The sequence below is a fragment of the Mus musculus genome, chromosome 13 (assembly GCF_000001635.26).
Source record: "Mus musculus strain C57BL/6J chromosome 13, GRCm38.p6 C57BL/6J".
Lineage (NCBI taxonomy): Eukaryota > Metazoa > Chordata > Mammalia > Rodentia > Muridae > Mus > Mus musculus.
The window spans coordinates 31,793,844-31,812,137 of record NC_000079.6 but is presented as its reverse complement, the minus strand read 5'-3'; the positions used below and the strand labels follow the sequence as shown (position 1 = coordinate 31,812,137).

General features: G+C 51.7%; 1 protein-coding gene across 1 annotated transcript; it reads right to left on the bottom strand.

The window, feature by feature from the left end:
* Positions 1–1,502: 1,502 nt before the first annotated feature.
* On the bottom strand, positions 1,503–5,492 carry Foxc1 (forkhead box C1). Its single transcript, NM_008592.2, has one exon. The coding sequence runs from the start codon at positions 4,928–4,930 to the stop codon at positions 3,269–3,271; it is 1,662 nt and encodes a 553-aa protein (NP_032618.2). The 5' UTR covers positions 4,931–5,492; the 3' UTR covers positions 1,503–3,268.
* Between the last annotated feature and the right edge of the window lie 12,802 nt (positions 5,493–18,294).

The window sequence follows — 18,294 nt, the reverse complement described above, 5'->3', positions numbered from 1 at the left end:
GAAAAGGAAAAGCAAGGGACACCCGCAGAACACCACCTCTAGGAGCCGGGACATTTTTTCCCAGCACCACAAGGCAACAGGACTCGAGGACAGCTAGGTTCCCCTGGGTCGCCTGGAACTGGACCCAGGGCTGGCTGCGGCCTAGGCGTTCTCAGGGCCGCAAGGCCTAGGAGTAGTAGACCGGGTGGGTCGCAGGCACTTAGAAGAGAACCTGCCGAACTCCGTATACCCTCCAGCCTCAAAGCTGGCGTACATGGCCCAAGTAATTCGTGTCCCTGTCACACAAGTCGCCAGGTCGCAGATTGCGGACCAGGCCGCCTGGAGCAAGCCGGCCGGTGCGGCCTGACTGAGGCTGGCCAGCACGCCTGGGCTCCGTTCGCCCACCGAGGCTGCGGGACCCGCTGTCACCCGTGAGCAATGAAGTGCCTGTGACCTTTCCACCCGGGCTGGGCTCCTAAGCACACGTGTGTCTCCAAAACAAAGGCGGCGAGCGAGGAGGAAAGAGGAGCGAGCGGTGAGGCCGCCCGCGCCAGCCACCGCCGCGGGGCGAGGAAGGGAGCGGGCGCTGCCGGGGCCCGGGCGCCCGAGGCCCTCGAGGCACTGCTGCGGACGCCGCGACCCCGGGAACCCCGCGCCCTTCTTCCCTCGGCACAGTCTTTTGGGCATCCCGACCCTACTCGGAGGAACCCATCCAACTTAAGCGGGAGGGGAGGAGGGTCTTCTCCTTTGGACGCCATTTGCTCCACAGACAACTCCTTTCGGGAAAGAGGCCGCTGCCGAGCCGCGAGCGGGAACCCGGAGGGCGGCCGCGGGGCGGGGGCGCGCGGGGGAGGAGGAAGCCGCTGCGAACGCAAACAGAAGCCGGCCGGCCGCCCGCCGCAGCGGGTAATTACAGCTCATTAGCTCAGGAGCCTTCCCAGCCCCGAGCGGCGTCCTGGAAGCCGGCGTCGGGGCTGGACGCCACTCCGAAATGCATGGCCGCCTGAAGGCCCCCGCCCCCCGGAAAGCCCGAGGCCAGCCGCGGGTCTCCACTCGCCACCCCCTGTCCAAACAGTTGAAAACGGACATCCTGAGAACCGTCCAGCCTCCTCCGTTCCGGCCTTGGGTCAGTCAACCCCGTCGGAGGGGACAAGGCCATCGGTCACCTGCTCAGGTCTCTCGCAGGCCTAGATAACCCAACTTGGGACACCACACTGGGTGCACAAATCCCAGCGCCACGCTGTGACTCCCCAAAGTAGAGTTGGGCTACAACTCCTAGAGATTTGTAAATAGACATTACCTTCTCCCCCTTCCCACCCCATCCCCTGCAAGGGGTAACCTGAGGAGGCACTCTTAGCTAGGGCAACCCAGAAAACCCTTAAAGCCACAGTGAGGCCAGCCCCAGCCGGCTTGCCCGGAGGAGACGCCCTGCCAGCGCCACAGCGAGCTTCCCTGGCTATTATGTTACCGCTCTGAGCGGCGGGAACCGAGCGAATCAGAGGCCACGTAAGGCAGTTTTTGACTGAAATTAGAGTGTATTTATTTGCAGCAATCCTTTAACAATGATCAAATTTTGACAACAAGCAACAGCAATTACTGCTTAAGTGTTGCCTCTAGATAGGAGCGGCAGATAGGAACCTGCTTTATCTCGAAAACAAACTGAAGGCCTGAATATCTGTAATCAAACCGCCATCTCCCCAAGTCTGATTGACAGGGCAGATCACCCTAAGATAATGAATTTATTACATTTCCTGGGTTATTTACAAAAGGGGGGAGGGCCAATCCGGATTGCCCCCTAGGTTTAACTGTAAATTAACAAGAAAAATTGGTTTGAAAAGAAACCACCCCAGACTAATGTTTTTTTTTTTTTTCCTGCCTTCTTACTCTTCCTTCTGGTTATTGCTGTAAGTCTTCAAAAACAAATTGTTCTACAAATATATCTTCTAAAAGTTTCCCCAAGATTAAATATCTATTTCCAACCCACAGTATATTTGTATTTTTAAAAATTTAATCCTTCTGTGTAATGCATAAAGAATTGTAACTGTGAGTGAGTTATATACATACATTTTAAAACTAGTTTACTTCTCCTCTAAGAAAGGAATGAAATTAATAGAAAAAAAACTATTTGGCATCTGGCTCACAGGTACGTATAATACTCATTGCAATCTATGTGGGACACATAGGCTGATCTCCATCTGTTAGTATCTCCGGGTACATTTGCTTCTCTGCGTACAGGCACCACTGTGGTAACACTGGTGCTGATTCATGGACTTAAAAATCGCCAAATCATGTTCTGTAGTTACTGAAGAAAAGTATTTGTTCATGTGCCAACTCAGATCTACTTAGGAAATTATCCTTTTAATAGCCACAAAGCAAGTTGACTAGATAGTATGTTTTGCAGAAAACGCTGTAGGGGGAAAAAAAATCTACTTAACAATTTTAAAAACTGAGTTTAGCGAAATTTGACATCACCTAGAAGTTTTCTCCACATTTAAAAAATCTGACAGAGACTAGGGAACTCCTACAATTTCCGCTCTGAAATCTTTTCTATTAAAGCTGTATTAAAGTATTCAGACATATAGGTCTTATTCAAACTGAATGGCAATTTATTAATAAACAAACAATGGATATGATCAACAAAAAGAAAAGGATGATAGAAGGAGATTAATACAGTTTCCCTTTTTATAATGAGAGAAAAGGCACATTTTAAAAGTTTCAGGCAATTTAACTTGAAAAGCTTTTGGAACACTTTCTGGTGTTTGGTCCGTAACATCCAACTACAAATTAAAAATAAATTACTATGTTGCAATTTACATTTAAAAACAAGTCCATGAATAAAAAGAAAGCGATTTTCATAAACAGGTACTTTCCCGTTCTTTCGACATAGGATAAAATATCTTACAGGTGAGAGGCAAGGCAGAGGCAGAGGGGCAAGACGAATGAGCAGGAAAGCGAGTCTCTGAACGCAAGAAACTTACGTGGTATCTGGAGTAAACTGTCCTTTAATAAACCATGATTTTGTTGTCTGTACAAAATAGTTTACGGTTTTGCTTACTTAGATAAGGCAAAAATGGAGGAGGTTCTGCATTAATCTTTTAGGAAAATAGGTTTTCTTTGAGCTGATGCTGGTGAGCTGAATTTCAGGAGAGATTCTGTTCGCTGGTGTGAGGAATCTTCTCAAGTTTTAAAATTTGTATGTTTTTAGTTTCGATTTTGCATTGCTGGATTCTTTTACTGTTCCTGCTCTGGGGTTCCATTCCATTTGGCTCTAAGAGTGCCGGGAATAGGGTCAGAATTTGCTACAGTCATAGACGAAAGCCCCCGACGTGCGGTACAGAGACTGACTGGCAGGGAAAGCCATCTGACAGCTACTATTCCCATTCACCGGGGAGTTGTTCAAGCCGATCCGCTGAGACTCGAACATTTCCCGCACCGAGTGGAAGTTCTGCTGCTGGCCAGGGTAGCCTGCGGCCGCCGCAGCCGCCGCCGCGCTCGCCAAGTGGCCCAGGTCTCCACCTGCCTGGTTCAGGTACCACGAGGTGAGTCGGCCCTGGTGGGATGCAGGGTGGTGGCTGGCCTCCTGGCCGCCCCCGCCATGACTCAGGGACGAAGAGCTGCTGCTGGTCGCTGGAGGCAGCGAGTAGTCGGGCAGGGGGTCGTCCACCGCCGCGCTGCCCGCGCCTCCCGCCGGACCCTGCAAGTGGCCGCCACGCTCGCCCGCCGCGTACAGGCTCATAGCCTGCAGGTTGCAGTGGTAAGTGGCGGCGCCCCCCGTACCCGCAGCGCTGCTGCTGCCGCCGCCTCCGCCGCCGCCGCCACCCCCGCCGCCCGAACTGCCCGCACTGGAGCTCTGGCTGCAGGGGGAGCTGTAGAGGGAGCTCTGGCCCGGAGAGTAGGCACCCAGCGCCAGCGGGGGCGCGATGCCCGCGCGCGAGGACGCAGCCGCCGAGGCCAGGAGGCCGGAACCGAGCTCAGCGGCCGAACCCTGCGGCGACCCCCGCAGCGACGTCATGATGTTGTCCACGCTGAAGCCCTGGCTGTGATGCGGCGGCGGCGCAGGCTGTGGCGGCGGCGCGGGTTCTGCAGCGTCCAGGCTGAGCGGCCGCGCCGACGGCAGGCTGCCCGGGGGGCTGCTCCCGCTCGACAAGCTGCTGCTGCTGCTGTCGGGGCTCTCGATTTTGGGCACTGTGGCGGCGCTGCCGCTGCCTAGGGCGGCAGCCGGGGACAGGGGCTGGGGAGGCGAGGGACACGTACCGTTCTCCGTCTTGATGTCCTGGATGCGCACGGGCGGCGGCTGTGGCCCGGGAGCGGAGCCCTCGGCCTGCTCCGGGGGCGCGGGCGCGGGCTGGCGGCCGGCCTGCGGCGGTGGCGGTTCTTGGAGGTGCAGCCGGCCCTTCTCCTCCTTGTCCTTCACTGCGTCCTTCTTCTTGAAGCGCCGCCGCCGCCGCAGGAAGCTGCCGTTCTCGAACATGTTGTAGGAGTCCGGGTCGAGCGTCCAGTAGCTGCCCTTGCCTGGCTTCTTGTCGTCGCGGGGCACCTTGACGAAGCACTCGTTGAGCGAGAGGTTGTGCCGTATGCTGTTCTGCCAGCCCTGCTTATTGTCCCGATAGAAGGGGAAGCGGTCCATGATGAACTGGTAGATGCCATTCAGAGTGATCTTCTTGTCCGGGGCATTCTGGATGGCCATGGTGATAAGAGCGATGTAGCTGTAGGGCGGCTTCACCATGTCCTTGGGCTGCGGCTGCGGCGTATAAGGCCCGTAGGCGCGCGCCATGCTGCCCGGGTACTGCTCGGCGTGAGCAGGGTGCGAGTACACGCTCATAGGGGCCGGCATGGCGGTGTAGCCGCCCCCGGCCGCCGCCGCGGCAGCGCGATAGTAGCTCTGCTCGCCGCCGAGGTAGGGCACCACTCCCAGGGAGTTGGGGCTGGACACCGAGTAGCGCGCCTGCATGGCCCCGGCTCGCCGCCGCCAGGCGCAGCCCGCCGCCCCCCACCCTCGCTCGGGCCGGGCCGCGCCGCACCGGCCGCCGAGTCCGAGTCCGGGCCGCGCCGAGCTACCGCGGGCCCCTCCGCGCTGCGTCTGTCCCGGCCGCGGCCGCCTCCTTGCGCCCTGGGCCGCTCGGCCTCTCCCTGCGCTCGCCTGGCGCCTCGCAGCCCACTCAGTTCCCGCGCGGGCGGCGAGGGAGGGTCGCTGCACCCGGAGAGGGCCAGACCAGGACGCTGCAAGCCGCCTCGGAGGAACGTTCGGATCAACTTCCAGGCGCAGTCGGGGCAAAAAAAGAGACAAAAGTTAAAAAAAAATTAAAAAAAAAAAAAAACAAAAACAAATAAAAAAAATAAGGCGCCCTGCTCGCCACTGCCTGCGCCTTCCAGGAGACACTGCTCGGGGCTGCTGGCTAAGGCGGCCAAATAACCAGGGGCGGGGGCAGCGCGCCGGCCGCCTTCCCGGGCCCCCGCGTCACCTTTTCTCAGTCTCTTGCGCCGGCCGCTTAAGGAAGCATTGGGAAAACTTCTGAACTTTTGAGCATCCGTCACCCAGGCGAGGACTTTTTTACGCAGTTACATTTTTTTCCGGGCAGGGGAGCCCCGCCCCACTACGGAGGCGGCAGCCAATGGGAGGCGAGAGACGCCTGTGAATGAGCCAGCGGCCGAGCTCTGCCGGCCCGCTCCTGGCGGCTGGAGGACCGCGGGGCTGACCACACGCGCGCCGGCTGCCCGGGCCCGGCGCCCGCGCCCCTGCCCGCAGCCCGCGCTCGGTCCTCCCACCGCACCCACCCACTCACTCCCAGACTCTGCGGTTCTCCCGGTCTGCGGACTTTCGGAGTCCTCACCGGCCCGGAGACCCTTCCTGCGTCCACTGTTCCCAGGCCTCCACGGAGCCCTCGAGTCACACAGGATCTGCCTCAGTCCTTACTCTACCGTGCTGTCTCCAGCGCCGGGAGTTTCTCCGTCCTTTCCAGCCCTCCGCCCATCCCTTGTCCTCTCCTTTCCGAATATCCCTCTCCCTGCTATCACCGGTCACACCAACATCACATTTGCTCTCCACAGGCAGGTTCTCCAGTCCGACTTTAGGTTACCAAGGCTGTTACAGCCGCCGGGGTTCCAGTGAGGAAGAAGATGGTATTTCGGTGCCTCGCCCCACTCCCTGCTAGCAGTAAGCGGAGGGGATAGAAACTTGGAACTTCAAACGTGTGTTAAGCTGATGGAATGTGTAGGCCACATTGAGGAGCACGGGGTTCACAGGCGTTCCAGGGCTTAAAAGAGCTAGAGAGTTCGGGCTAAGAGGACTCCAGAAGTTTCCTCGACAAACCATGCGTTGCCCCTCTGTCCTGACCAGTACATTTTGGCTCGTAGGGGCAGTTAAGTTCAAAAGAGCTCGGTGACATTAGTAGTTGTGGTGAAGCAGAGTCAGGTAAATATCCCCAAGAACTTAAGGCTTCCCCCAGCCACTCTCAGCCTCTACCCATTCCAGGGCAGCTGTCTCACAGAGTCTGAGTTGGAGGAAGTGTTCAGAATTGCACCTACAAGGCGGCTTAAAGATTTTGAAGAGATAAGCCCCGAATGATCCTAGATATTCCGTGATTAAACCTCAAGGCTGCAGCCTCTGGGTGACTAGAACAGGATGGGTAGAGATGGGGGTGGGGGGGCGGTATTGGAGGATCTGAGAGGATAGGCCTCCCTCTGACTGAAAAACAACCCTGTATTTCAGCAACTGGTCCAGAAAAAAAAAATCTGACAGAGTGGGCACCAGGTCGTTTGCTAGAAGATGGGTTTGAGAGAAACACTGTGAAAAAGTGTTTGTGAATATTTTTCACCTCGGTTCCTCCGATTTCTGGTAATCTTTAACGCTAGGACTTGCTGGGAGTCAAAAGGTTTACCGACTTGAACCTTCTTTCCCTCACTAACACACACACACCATCACCACCACCTCTCCCTTAGTAGATAAAGATGCTTATTTATGCAGTAGGCACAGCTCTGTTTTGCTTGAACATATGCTTATACGCACATACATACATAATACATACATGTGTGTAATTTCAAAATGGGCATTTATATCAAGGAAAGAAGACTCATGTTTCTAGAATTCACACACAAACACAACACTCTCTCTCTCTCTCTCTCTCTCTCTCTCTCTCTCTCTCTCTCTCTCTCTCAAAGGGAAGCAAGCAGTTTGCATCCTGGTCTAGCACAATGTGGGCTCACTTGATCCTCTATTCCCAGATGTTTGCAAGACTAAGGACACTGTTGGACTGGGAGAAGTACCAGAGTCAGCAGTTGTTCCTAAAGATTCTTGAATGTGGTGAGAGTATAAGCTACACGTCCTAAAATATAAATTCATGTCTCCTTCTAGCCCAGCACACCAATGGCCTCACCAGCTCCTGACGCTGTGGCTTTAAGTCCTGGGTCTGGCCCTAGCTGGAGTACAATTAGAAAGTGATCGTCCCCTACACCTTGGCATTTGGTTCTTAAGCTGTGTGTGCACAACCAGCTGTGTGGTAGGATGATCGCAGCTTTTAGCAACTTCGCAGCTTTTAGCAACTTGTTTGTTTTCTGATTGTGGGGTTTCCACATTCCAGCGGGCGGGGTTCTGTAAGAGACAATGTGTTGCGTGCCCTCCCCCAGTCCCCAATTGCTCCCCAACCCCCAGTCCTTAGAAGTGTAAACAGTTTGTTCTGTAAATAACAAATCAAACAGCAGTGGTGTTTTCTGTTGCCCTCCTGGCTTTGGATATAAAATTTGACATTGTGAAATTCGTATTTGGCACGCGGGGGGGTGGGGGGGGTGTTCAGTTTTACAAAGATCAACTTTCCATGGTTTGGCTCTGGATAATCGCCAGGAAAAGATATTTGCATTTGGTTTTTATATGCTTACTCGGAAGCAAGCCTCCAGTGAACGGTTTGATTGTATTTCAAGCGCTTGGTGTTTTATTGTTGTTACTGGCTGTTGTTTGAACGTGAAGATGCAGTCTTTGGGGGGTACAAGCTAAAGTTTTCATTTTTGTGTTGAAGTTTTGGATGCCCTCTTTCTGTTGTCCCCCGGGCAATCACTTTGCCGTCTCCCCGACAACCTGTGACTTGATTGGGAGAAATACCGCAGGACCCCTTGGGCATCTTTTTTGACACCTTGGGTACTTGCAGCTTGAAAGTCCCCGCAAGCGACAGCGGTAATGAATGTTTGGTGAACTGGTGGCTGAGGCGCAGCCGACCTTCGTTCCCCTCTCTGACCCTCCTGGAGAGGTTACAATTCCCCAGGCCCAAGGAAGGGATCTTAGCTTTGAGAAAGAGGTATGACGTCACGGTAACGGTTTAAAAAAAAAAAAAAAAAGAGGCCTCTGTGCCTCTGTGGGCCCCTCCTGCACAAAAGCACCGGGAAGCGGGCTGTGGCGGAGAGCTTCTGGAATGCCCGGATTGGGGACGTGGTGACACCACAGGAATGGGGAGTGGGGCCAAGGGCCAGCAACACCGAGGCTGGTCACCAGAACCTGGAAAAGCTATTTTCCGATTTCTAGTTAAGGGAGTAAAGATTGGATGGAGAGACGCTTTCAGAAATTCACTCCCGCAGGGTGTGAAACAGATCGACTTGTGTTCCCTAGGCGGTACACCCCCCCCCCCCCCAGACCCCACTCATGTCAGGCCTAAGATTCCTCTGCCCATTTGCAGTAGTTTTATTCTCTTGGTTCGGTGTTTAGCCTTTGGAAGCCCCTGCGTGTGCATCGAGGGTCAGGACTAGTTGTACCCGAGATGGTACAACCCTCCACGGCTCCCCAGGGGGCTGGTGTCAGTAGAGGTGGCTTTCCCAGCTGGAAGATGAAGTGGGCCTGGGCCGGCGACAACTGTCCCAGCAGTGTGTATGGGAAACTTCCCACGAGGCTACCACGACAGACAAGTAGGGCAAAGTCCCTTTGGAGGTGTCTTTCAATTATTTAGAGAATTCCCTTAGTCCTCCATTTGGCCTTTTTCCTCTCCAGAAGTCCGTGGGAGGGGAGGATGTCCTAAGGTCAAAGCCCGTTATTTGTTATCAAACCATCAGGCGGCACATAGGTTTTGTCATCCGTGTGACTTTTCACCAGAGGGAGAAGGCGCGCGGTGGGGATGGGGGTGGGTGGGCAAACACCTGGGTGGCTGCGAGTTCCTGTGAATCGACTTCCTCCTTCGGAGGCTTGACAGCAGAACGTTCATAACGGGATTCCTCTAATTCAACCCCTTCCTTTGAACGACTTCTACCAAAACAAACAAACAAACAAACAAAAAAACAAAACAAAAACGAAAAAAGGCGTTTGTCTTTTGATTACTTCGAACACAAAATGATTACACTGCTTATTTGTTTGGTTGAATTAATCAGATAGTCGTCCATTTAGACATGGCCCTCCGCAGGAAGTTTGCATGAGATAATTTAAAGTCATCTCCCAAGTTCTCAAAGTTAGTCTTCTTGGCCTCTCTAATTGCTTACAGGGACAGAGAGCCAACACCTGCTCTTTAACCCCTGGGGTGGATCCATTTGTCAGCCCTTTACAGGAAAGCTCCACACTTCCACAGCCAGTCCCGGTTCAGAGTGGAGTTGAGCCATAACGAGGCCACAAAACACAGGAGAAATGAATCTTTAACTTTGGAGCCTGCTCACCAAAGACTTGAGCCTTTCTTTGTCTAGGAAGAGGTAGATGAAGAGCCAAACTGCCCCTTCGAAGAAGAAGAAGAAGAAGAAGAAGAAGAAGAAGAAGAAGAAGAAGAAGAAGAAGAAGAAGAAGAAGAAGAAGAAGAAGAAGAAGAAGAAGAAGAAGAAGAAAATTTGAAAAGGGGCAGACGATGGGAAAGAATGGGTCGTGCATGCCGGCATAAGCCCGTGCCTTGGATCCTCATGAACCAGATTCCCAACAGACTCATGGTGGCAGCCAACTTTAGGGCCTGGGAAGGCAGAGGCCCCTTCATTTCCCAGCCTCCTCACATCGCGGGTGACCTGTAAAATACAAGCAGGTCCCCAGACCGGGGAGACTTGCGCTGCCAGGAACTACGGGGTGCGGACTGGCGCCGACCGTCGGGCAGTGGGGCGAAGCCAGCACCTTCCCCGGGCTGCAGAGAAAACTTTGCCCTTTAGCACCCACACCCCCTGGTCCATAGGTGTTGGGAGAAACGCTGTGCTCTGAGGGACAGACCCTCAAAACGATTCGGGATGCCCGGGCCAGTGGAGATGGCTGCACCTTGCAGACCGAGGGCTGGTCCGGTGTCTCCTGCCAAGAACTCAGGCACCACAGTGCTACAGTGGGTCTTTCTTCCTGACTTCCAGGGCGCCCTTCGTAGAGACCCCTAGTCTGCCGCCTGCAATCCCAGCTGGCCCCAACTCTGGGTCGCACCCCATAGTGCACCTCACTGTACTCTGGGTCAGCAAATGTGGAGACCTAGAGTGCACAAGAAGCAGTCGGTTTCACAGTTCTCATTTTCGGGGACGTGGGGTTGGGGGGCACCCGCGGTGCCCTGGACTAAAGCTGGGTGTTTGCAGGTCTTAAGGTACGATACAAAAAGTTAGCACTTGATTCTGCGCGGCGAGCCTTGCTCGAAGTCTGAGGCTCCCAGGCGACTGGAGATGGAAGGGGTGGCCACGGGGACCTGTAGCCTCTTTCCGACTCTGCAGCTTTCTACTACCCAGGAGACAAAGGCAAGAAAGGAGGGGACACATAGAAACCTCGGACCACTGGGCAGCTTCGAGCCCAGCTCCCCGCGGTTAGGTGCTCTGGGCCAGTCTTGCTCCTCCGGAACTGCTCGTGCGGGACCCCAACACTGCGCGTGCTCCGAGCGCCCCCTGCCGCCCGCTGCTTCACCTCCGCGTTGCCTCTGCGGTCGCTCCGGTTCCAGAGGCCGGCGAAGGACGGTCCCTTCCCTTCTGGAGCCTCTCGGGAGTGGGGGTGGGGTGGGGGTGAGGGGACAGGTTGACTGAGGACCTTGTGGCTGGAAGGAAGCTCCCAATTTTCTCGGGCGGCAACTTTCACTTCCCCAGAGACTAGTCCTATCCCAGTGAGCATCCCCGCAGGCATAGATCTGGGATGTTCTTCCTAGAGTCGGAAGTGACCCGAGATTGGGGCTTTCTCAGCCATCGGCGACACATTCCTTCCAGAAGGCCCCTTTAAATTGATGTACACATTACAGAAAAGGCAAAGCCACTTCGCCGAGTGAATGACTTTCTGAGAGATGCCAAGGAATGCATTTACTGGCCGCCAGGTCTGCCAATAAAAGTTGCAAATGAAGACTGCTGGTTTCCAGGAAAATGTACTTCTGTTTTTAAAACACTCCTTAGTCTTAATTACCAAAAACTGAACCTCCAAAGAACCGGTTTAAAGAACAGGACTAGTGAGTGGCAGTGATGGTGGCTGCTGGTGAGGTCCCACACCCCCGCATGCATTTACACACCCCAACTCACCGCGTGAGAACAGACCATGCACACCTACGGCTTTACCAATGCAGAGGCGCGCCAGTATTTACATACGCTGCAGACATAGACACAGGCTCAGCGCTGGCACCTGAGGAGGTATGCATTGGGATTAGTGAGTGCTGTTTAGTTTGGAAGTGAAGCTGTAAGAAAAAGACAAATACAGAAGCAAGTGGCCACAGAATAGTAGATAGAAATAAACATGTGCAAAGAAAGGAGACACTTGAACCATAGTATTTAGCTATGTCTTTCACAATCCCTTTTCTTTAACACCAACAATTGACTAGGTTTAAGCTACAAAATACGGCAATGTATCCAGAATCTCTCTCTCTCTCTCTCTCTCTCTGTGTGTGTGTGTGTGTGTGTGTGTGTGTGTGTGTGTGTGGCATTGAATTCTGGGCTTCTGGCTTCCTGAGCCCTAGATGTAATCATGGCTTACACCCCAAATTACTTTTAGGAAAGGTTTCCTTTTGTTTGAGGTCACAAAGACCACAGCTGGAATTTTAAAATCTCTCTCCATCCAACCAGGGAAGCAGCTATTTTTTTCCTCCCCAAAGCTTGGTTAAGGGTAGCACTCTAATGCCAATGAAAGGTGAATCCGTTTGGTAGGCTGTGTCTCTCTTGAAGCACAGACACTAATAAGCACACTAATAAGAATACTTAAGATGCTTGGGGCACTTACGTTGTCATCCTGCCAAGTGCTACAAATAACCCTCACAAGGACCCTGACATGGATGCTATTATCTGCATCTTGCACGTGAGAGAAGGGAAGCTTAAGGGGAATAAATAACCTGCCAACAGGATATATAGCCTCCCAGACTGACTCATTGAGTCTGGAGGACCTTAACGTGCCCCTTGTAAATACATAGTTTATGTGCAAACAAGAGGGGGAAATTTAAATTAGTGACTGTCACAAATGGCAAATTTCTACCTTTATCTCACATGCCAACTTCTAAGGATATTTCAGGTCACTGATCCCTTTACTAAACAACGTGGATGTGAATCGTGATTTTTTTTTTTTCCTGTAGCATGATTCTAGCAGCTGGGCACATAACAGCTGCCCTTTACAAGACCTTTCTGTGAGGTTGTATTTGAATAACTATGGGAAGAATTCCTATACACAGATCCATACTTAACGTGTCCTGTCTGTGAAGTGTACAGGACTTGGGCAGGACTTGTTTACGTGCATCCTTACACGTGATTTCAGAGCTGCTCACACTGGAGACGTGAGCCTGACCCAGGACCACACACACTAGGCAAGTGTCCTATCACGAAGTTGTCCAGGCGATCTTTGAGTTCAAGATGCTCCTGCCTCGGCCTCCTGAGCCTGGATAGGTAAATGAGGAGTTGTATTTTCTCGCTCTTTGGAAGCTATTTGGTGACTCTCCCTATTTAGTTGCTTCAAGGTTGTTTCCAACGAGCACAGCAAATGAAAAATAGAGAAGCACCCGTGTGCCCTGCTTCCAGCTCTGTGCTGTCTCTTAGCCACTGTTCTCAGGGACCAATCAGACAGGACCTTGCAACTAGGAAGCTGCAGACCCTAAAGGCAAGGTTGGGAGCATTCTTCTCAGTCCTTACTATAAAATTCAGACCAAGGGGCTTGGCAAAGCTTGTCCTGCAAAAGCTGTGGCTATTTCTAGATCCTCAGGACCTCAAGCCAGGACTGCTCCCCAACCCCACCCCGTGCACCGCCGCCCCTGCCGCCAAAATCATCAAAGTAAGACCGTTAACATCACCAGGAGGGAAACTGAGGCTTGGAAGAGTAAGCTGGCCCATAACAAAGTGGGAGTACTGGCAAAGCCTAGTTTAGCCTTGCCACAGCATATCAGCTCCTTAGTCATAAGACCCACCAAGGCTCTAGGGTCTGGTGCAGGTGAAGACCTTGAGTTACCTAGGGAAGAGAGTAGAAGCAGAGTACAGAAATGGAGAAGGATAGGTCGGAGAAAGGGGGAACTGAGGGGCTCTTCCTCGGAAATCCTCTACCGCTCAACTAGGGTTTGGTCTGCGTCTGAGTCTGGGTCTGGAAGACTGTGCCAAAGGCCAACAGTGGGGTGAAGGCACCGGGGGCAGTTGGTCTCCTAGACCTCGACTAGGTCCATGCCCCAGTGCAATGCTGAAGTGCAGGTGCTTGCCCATCATATCCAAAGGACAGCAGCGGCTCTGCTTTCCTGTGGGCGAATGTATGTGTCAGGGGATGTAGGGACCACTATAGTGGTGCCCAGATCGAAAAGTGCCCGTGAGCCCCAGTTCGGATCCAGTGTATTTCTTCACTGTTGGCCAATACAAAGTGTGGCCACTACAATGCCAGACTCCCCGAGGACAGCCCCAGGTCCTTGCCGACTGCTGTGACAGTCTAGGACTGCCCTGCTTCTCTTCAAGCCCAGCAGGCTGGTATCTGACTGCCTTTGTCTGCCACGGCTTGGAGGAAGGTCCCTTAGCAGACGGCTGCTGTGTTCACACAGGCCACAGGCACGCACTCGGAACCCTGAGCAGGACCTATGTTTAGTCTACCTCACTGACGTCCTTCCTGAACAGATGGGAAAAGGAAACGAGTCTCTTAGCCATTTTTGCCTCGCAGTACACCCCTGCTCATCCATCATTTTCTCACTTAAAGTCACAGGATGGCAAACTCCTGCCTAACTGTTGGGCAGGTTGGGGGCTGGGTCGCCAGGGAGCGGCCAGGCCTGCTGGGTGCTCTCTCCCTCCTTCCTTCAACACAAAGGTTTACATTATTGGCTCCCCCTGTGATGAAACAGGCACCAGATTAGATAACACTAAACGTGCTTTCATAAGGTGCCAGGATAGCCCACGGGACGGGCTCCTTCAATTTGCCCGAGTGCGCGCTACAACTCAATTTGTTTTCAGGTGATTATCCCCTTTCACACATAGACAGCACAGAGGCAGTCTGTGACTGCGGAGGGAGAAGCCCACCGTAGCCCAAAGCCCGAAAAATTTACTCACCCAAAAGAAGCATGTTGCCATGAGCCGCTGACTTCTGGGAGCTGGCCTGGCAAGCCCGATTGTTTTGCTTCTGTGTGTGGCAATTCCACACAGTGCCGGCTGCCCTAAGACACACAACATAGTAGTTTTCATTGTTTGTCTTTATGAGTATTTGCTATCAAAGATGATTTGTTAGACCTATTTGTTTTAGTAAGGAACGTGTCCAAAGGCAGGCTGACGCGGCGCTGGGAAATGTTTTGGCAGTGGGCAGGGAAGGCCTGTGGAGCCAGCCCTCCTGACAGCGAGGCCAGCATACGCACACATTTTGTTTAGTATCAGTGCATTGTCTACTGTGTGCTGGGAGCGAGCTAGTTTTCTAGTAAACACGACTGCCATTCATGCCAGCTGCCTTTTTTTTTTTTTTTTCCTTTCTATAGAATGTCCTCATAGACTCAGTCAGGTTCCCCACGGCCATGTTCACTCATTTTCAGTTTTGTTTTGTTTTGTTTGTTGTTGTTGTTAGTTTTGTTGTTGTTGTTATTTTTATTTTTTATTTTTTTTATACGAGATTGGGCTGAATGTACTTCAGTGGTGGAGGTGTGTGTGTATATATGTGTGTGTGCACACACACCCATACACATGCATATTAGATACTATAGTATATGCACTAAAAAATACAAGCAGGGAAAGTCCAATGAGAATCAAAAAAAAAAAAAAAAAAATCAAGTCCTTGGCTTGTCCTCTCCCCTAGCTTGCCCCTGGTTTCCTGTAACACTACAAAAAAAAAAAAAAAAAAAAAAAAAAAAAGTAAAGAAAAAACAATTAAATACCAAGATGCTAATGCACAGTGATAGCCAGTTTTTACTTGTAAATGGATGTCAAAAATGAAACCGGCATTGCCTATTTTTCCTGAGTTTGGCAAATTTTCTGTTTCCTTGATGATATTCTCTTCTCCGTCTCTTCCTTTCTTGACGGCATGTACATCTGCATTCTGACGATATCTATATAGCCCTGCCGATTTCCAGGAGGATCAGTTATCAGATGGTGTCGACAGTCTGTTGTAAATCTCATAAAAGAAGAGTTGGAACTCATTTTGCGGCTCTGCCAGACATATTCCGACAAAGTAGTTAGAACCCAGCAAGCATTCTGCAGCAGATCCAAGCAGCGTGAGACACAAGTCAAGCGCTGGCTTCAGACGTGCTTGGCGGTGTTTTCCCATCTACCCACCAAACAAATATCGTGTCTATATTTGGGGAGAAGACTGTTGTGTGAGTAATGTTCTCCCAGGAAACTTTATGGAGTTTTGAGTCATTCTCCCGAATACACATCTTGATAGGTCTTAGTAGCCATCCCCCATGGGCCCTATCTCTGACTATTTGCTGCCATTAAACATTCCACTAAGCAGATGTGGAGCTGTGGAAGGTAAGAAGGAACATGGGGCTAGAAGGGTCAAGGGTGGTTCTAACACTGAGTACAGGAATCACGATGCCTTTTGAAATTCCCCAATACAGGGAGTGCTGGGGGTTTCATGCGTCCCATTGAATAAATCAGAACAACGTGAGATCCACACTTCTGAAGGAAACACGAGAGGTACATTTTCATTTTTTTCATCAACTGGTGATGCTGTGGAGTTGGTTCTGTCCTCTCACGTGGGCCTCGAGGATGCCCCCAGGTCATCAGGCTTGGCCACAGTCACCTTTAGCACATGCACCATCTTGCTGGCCCAGTGTTTGTCCCAAACAGAATGGGAAGACTGGGAATTCTCTCACATTCTGCGTGGTTTGTTAGTAAACACCAGAGGCAGACTCTGGGAGGCCTGGTTTAGGGTCTCCTTAGGATTTGGCACAGGAGAATACAGGGTGCTCCCGGTTACCTGAATTACTTTCCTGGGGTGATGGGGGGGGGTGACCGTTCAAGCATGGCCCTCATCATCCTCTGCTTTTGAGGGGTTGAGAATTGAATCCAGGGCCCCAGGCTCTGTCCCTGGAACACACCCCTGACGCTTTTTTTCTGTTTTCAAAAGCTACACATTGTCTCTGGACCATTCCTGCTTGTTGTTTTGGCTTTCTTTCGTTCATCAGAGACTCTGGGCCCTAGGAAGGAAAGAGAGGGGAGGGGAGTAGCCACCGCTTCCCATCCTTTCTGTGGCCAGCTGATCCTGTTTGCAGAAAAACTGTCTCTGCAGCTGTAACCTGAGCGTGGGGTTCAGTGTAACCCTTGCCATCAAGAACCTGGGGTACACTGGGCAGTGTGGTCCCTAGTTGCCTTTGGAACTCAGGCCCACACCTGGCAGAATTCGAGAAACATCTGGAACTTTTTTTGCTGCTGGGAAGGAGAAACCCTAACAGCAGCATTCTGGATGATGTAGGAGCCCATGGTCCACTCATCCAGCAAGTGTGGGGGTAACAATTTGGTGCCACAACTTAGAAGCTCCATTCTGAGGGCCCTCACCCCCTCTTGGGGAGAGTGTGGGTGTTCTTTATGAATAGTTTCCATCTGGGCATGAAGCTCTAAGATCCTGATCCAAAATTCTGCCTACATACAGCACATACTATGTGAGGCCATTTTCCTTCTTGAAGCCGATCCAGAGCAGTACACACAATGGACCGAAGGCAGGACACCTGTGGGGAAACCAGCTTGCCCCAGTAATCTCAGTGGAACTGAGTGGTAGGCTGGTGGGTCCAATCTGACGGGAAATGTACCCTTCCCCAATAAAAGTGGCAGTGATAGTGGCAGGGAGGTGTCCCAGGGCCTCAGGCTACAATGGGCAAGCAAAGCATTATTCTTTTTTTTTTTTAAATGTTTAAACTATTTTTTTTCCATTTTTTATTAGGTATTTAGCTCATTTACATTTCCAATGCTATACCAAAAGTCCCCCATACCCACCCTCCCCCACTCCCCTACCCACCCACTCCCCCTTTTTGGCCCTGGCGTTCCCCTGTACTGGGGCCTATAAAGTTTGCAAGTCCAATGGGCCTCTCTTTGCAGTGATGGCCGACATACACTAGCAAGATTTTGCTGAAAGGACCCAGATATAGCTGTCTCTTGTGAGACTATGCCAGGGCCTAGCAAACATAGAAGTGGATGCTCACAGTCAGCTATTGAATGGACCACAGGGCCCCCAATGGAGGAACTAGAGAAAGCACCCAAGGAACTAAAGGGAACTGCAACCCTATAGGTGGAATAGCAATAGGAACTAAGCAGTACCCCGGAGCTCTTGTCTCTAGCTGCATATGTATCAAAAGATGGCCACAAGGCCCAGCATGAAGTGCTTAGCTGTGCCCCCATTTTACATTGATATGTGTGTCTTGTTGAAATCATAAAGAAGGGAATGCACAATACAGTCTCGGTGGGGAACCTTCAAAAATATCCCTGAAAAGAGAAATTTCCAAGATAGGAAACTTTAAAACGAAGATTATGATGAACGAGAAATGGTTCTATGGCTTTCCAACTAGACACTGAGGTTTACCGGAAGCAGAGCATCTGTGGAAGGCTGGGAACACTGTCCTTTACATAGCTCGGGGGCTACTTAGATCCACAAGTGCACATAAGTTATCAAGAATACACATGATATCTTCATCTGCCGTAGTGTGCGCTGGATGGCTCGCAACGGAGAGATTTTTTTCTACCTTTCTTGCAATGTTGTGGAGTGGAACCCAAGCACACTGGACAAGTTCTGGGTCCCGGAACTATCTCGAAGTCATACATTTGAGACATTTTCCCCCCTCATTAACCAAACAAAGTTTGAAGTCAACTGCATGTGCATTAACAAAAACATTAGCTTTCTGGGGTTGGCAGAACAGAGGGTGAACACTTTCTCCAGTGTGGATTCTGGGCTACTGCAAGGTTCATTTAGGCAAAAAAAACCTGTCAAAATGCAAATTTCAGCAATCCTCCAGGTAGAGGAATGAGGCTTTTGCCTGTGAAATCACTGCTTAGCTGAGAGTTGGTGTTGGC

Coding starts and splice junctions, on each gene's coding strand:
- Foxc1 (NM_008592.2), bottom strand. CDS start 4,930: ATGCAGGCGCGCTACTCGGTGTCCAGCCCCAACTCCCTGGGAGTGGTG.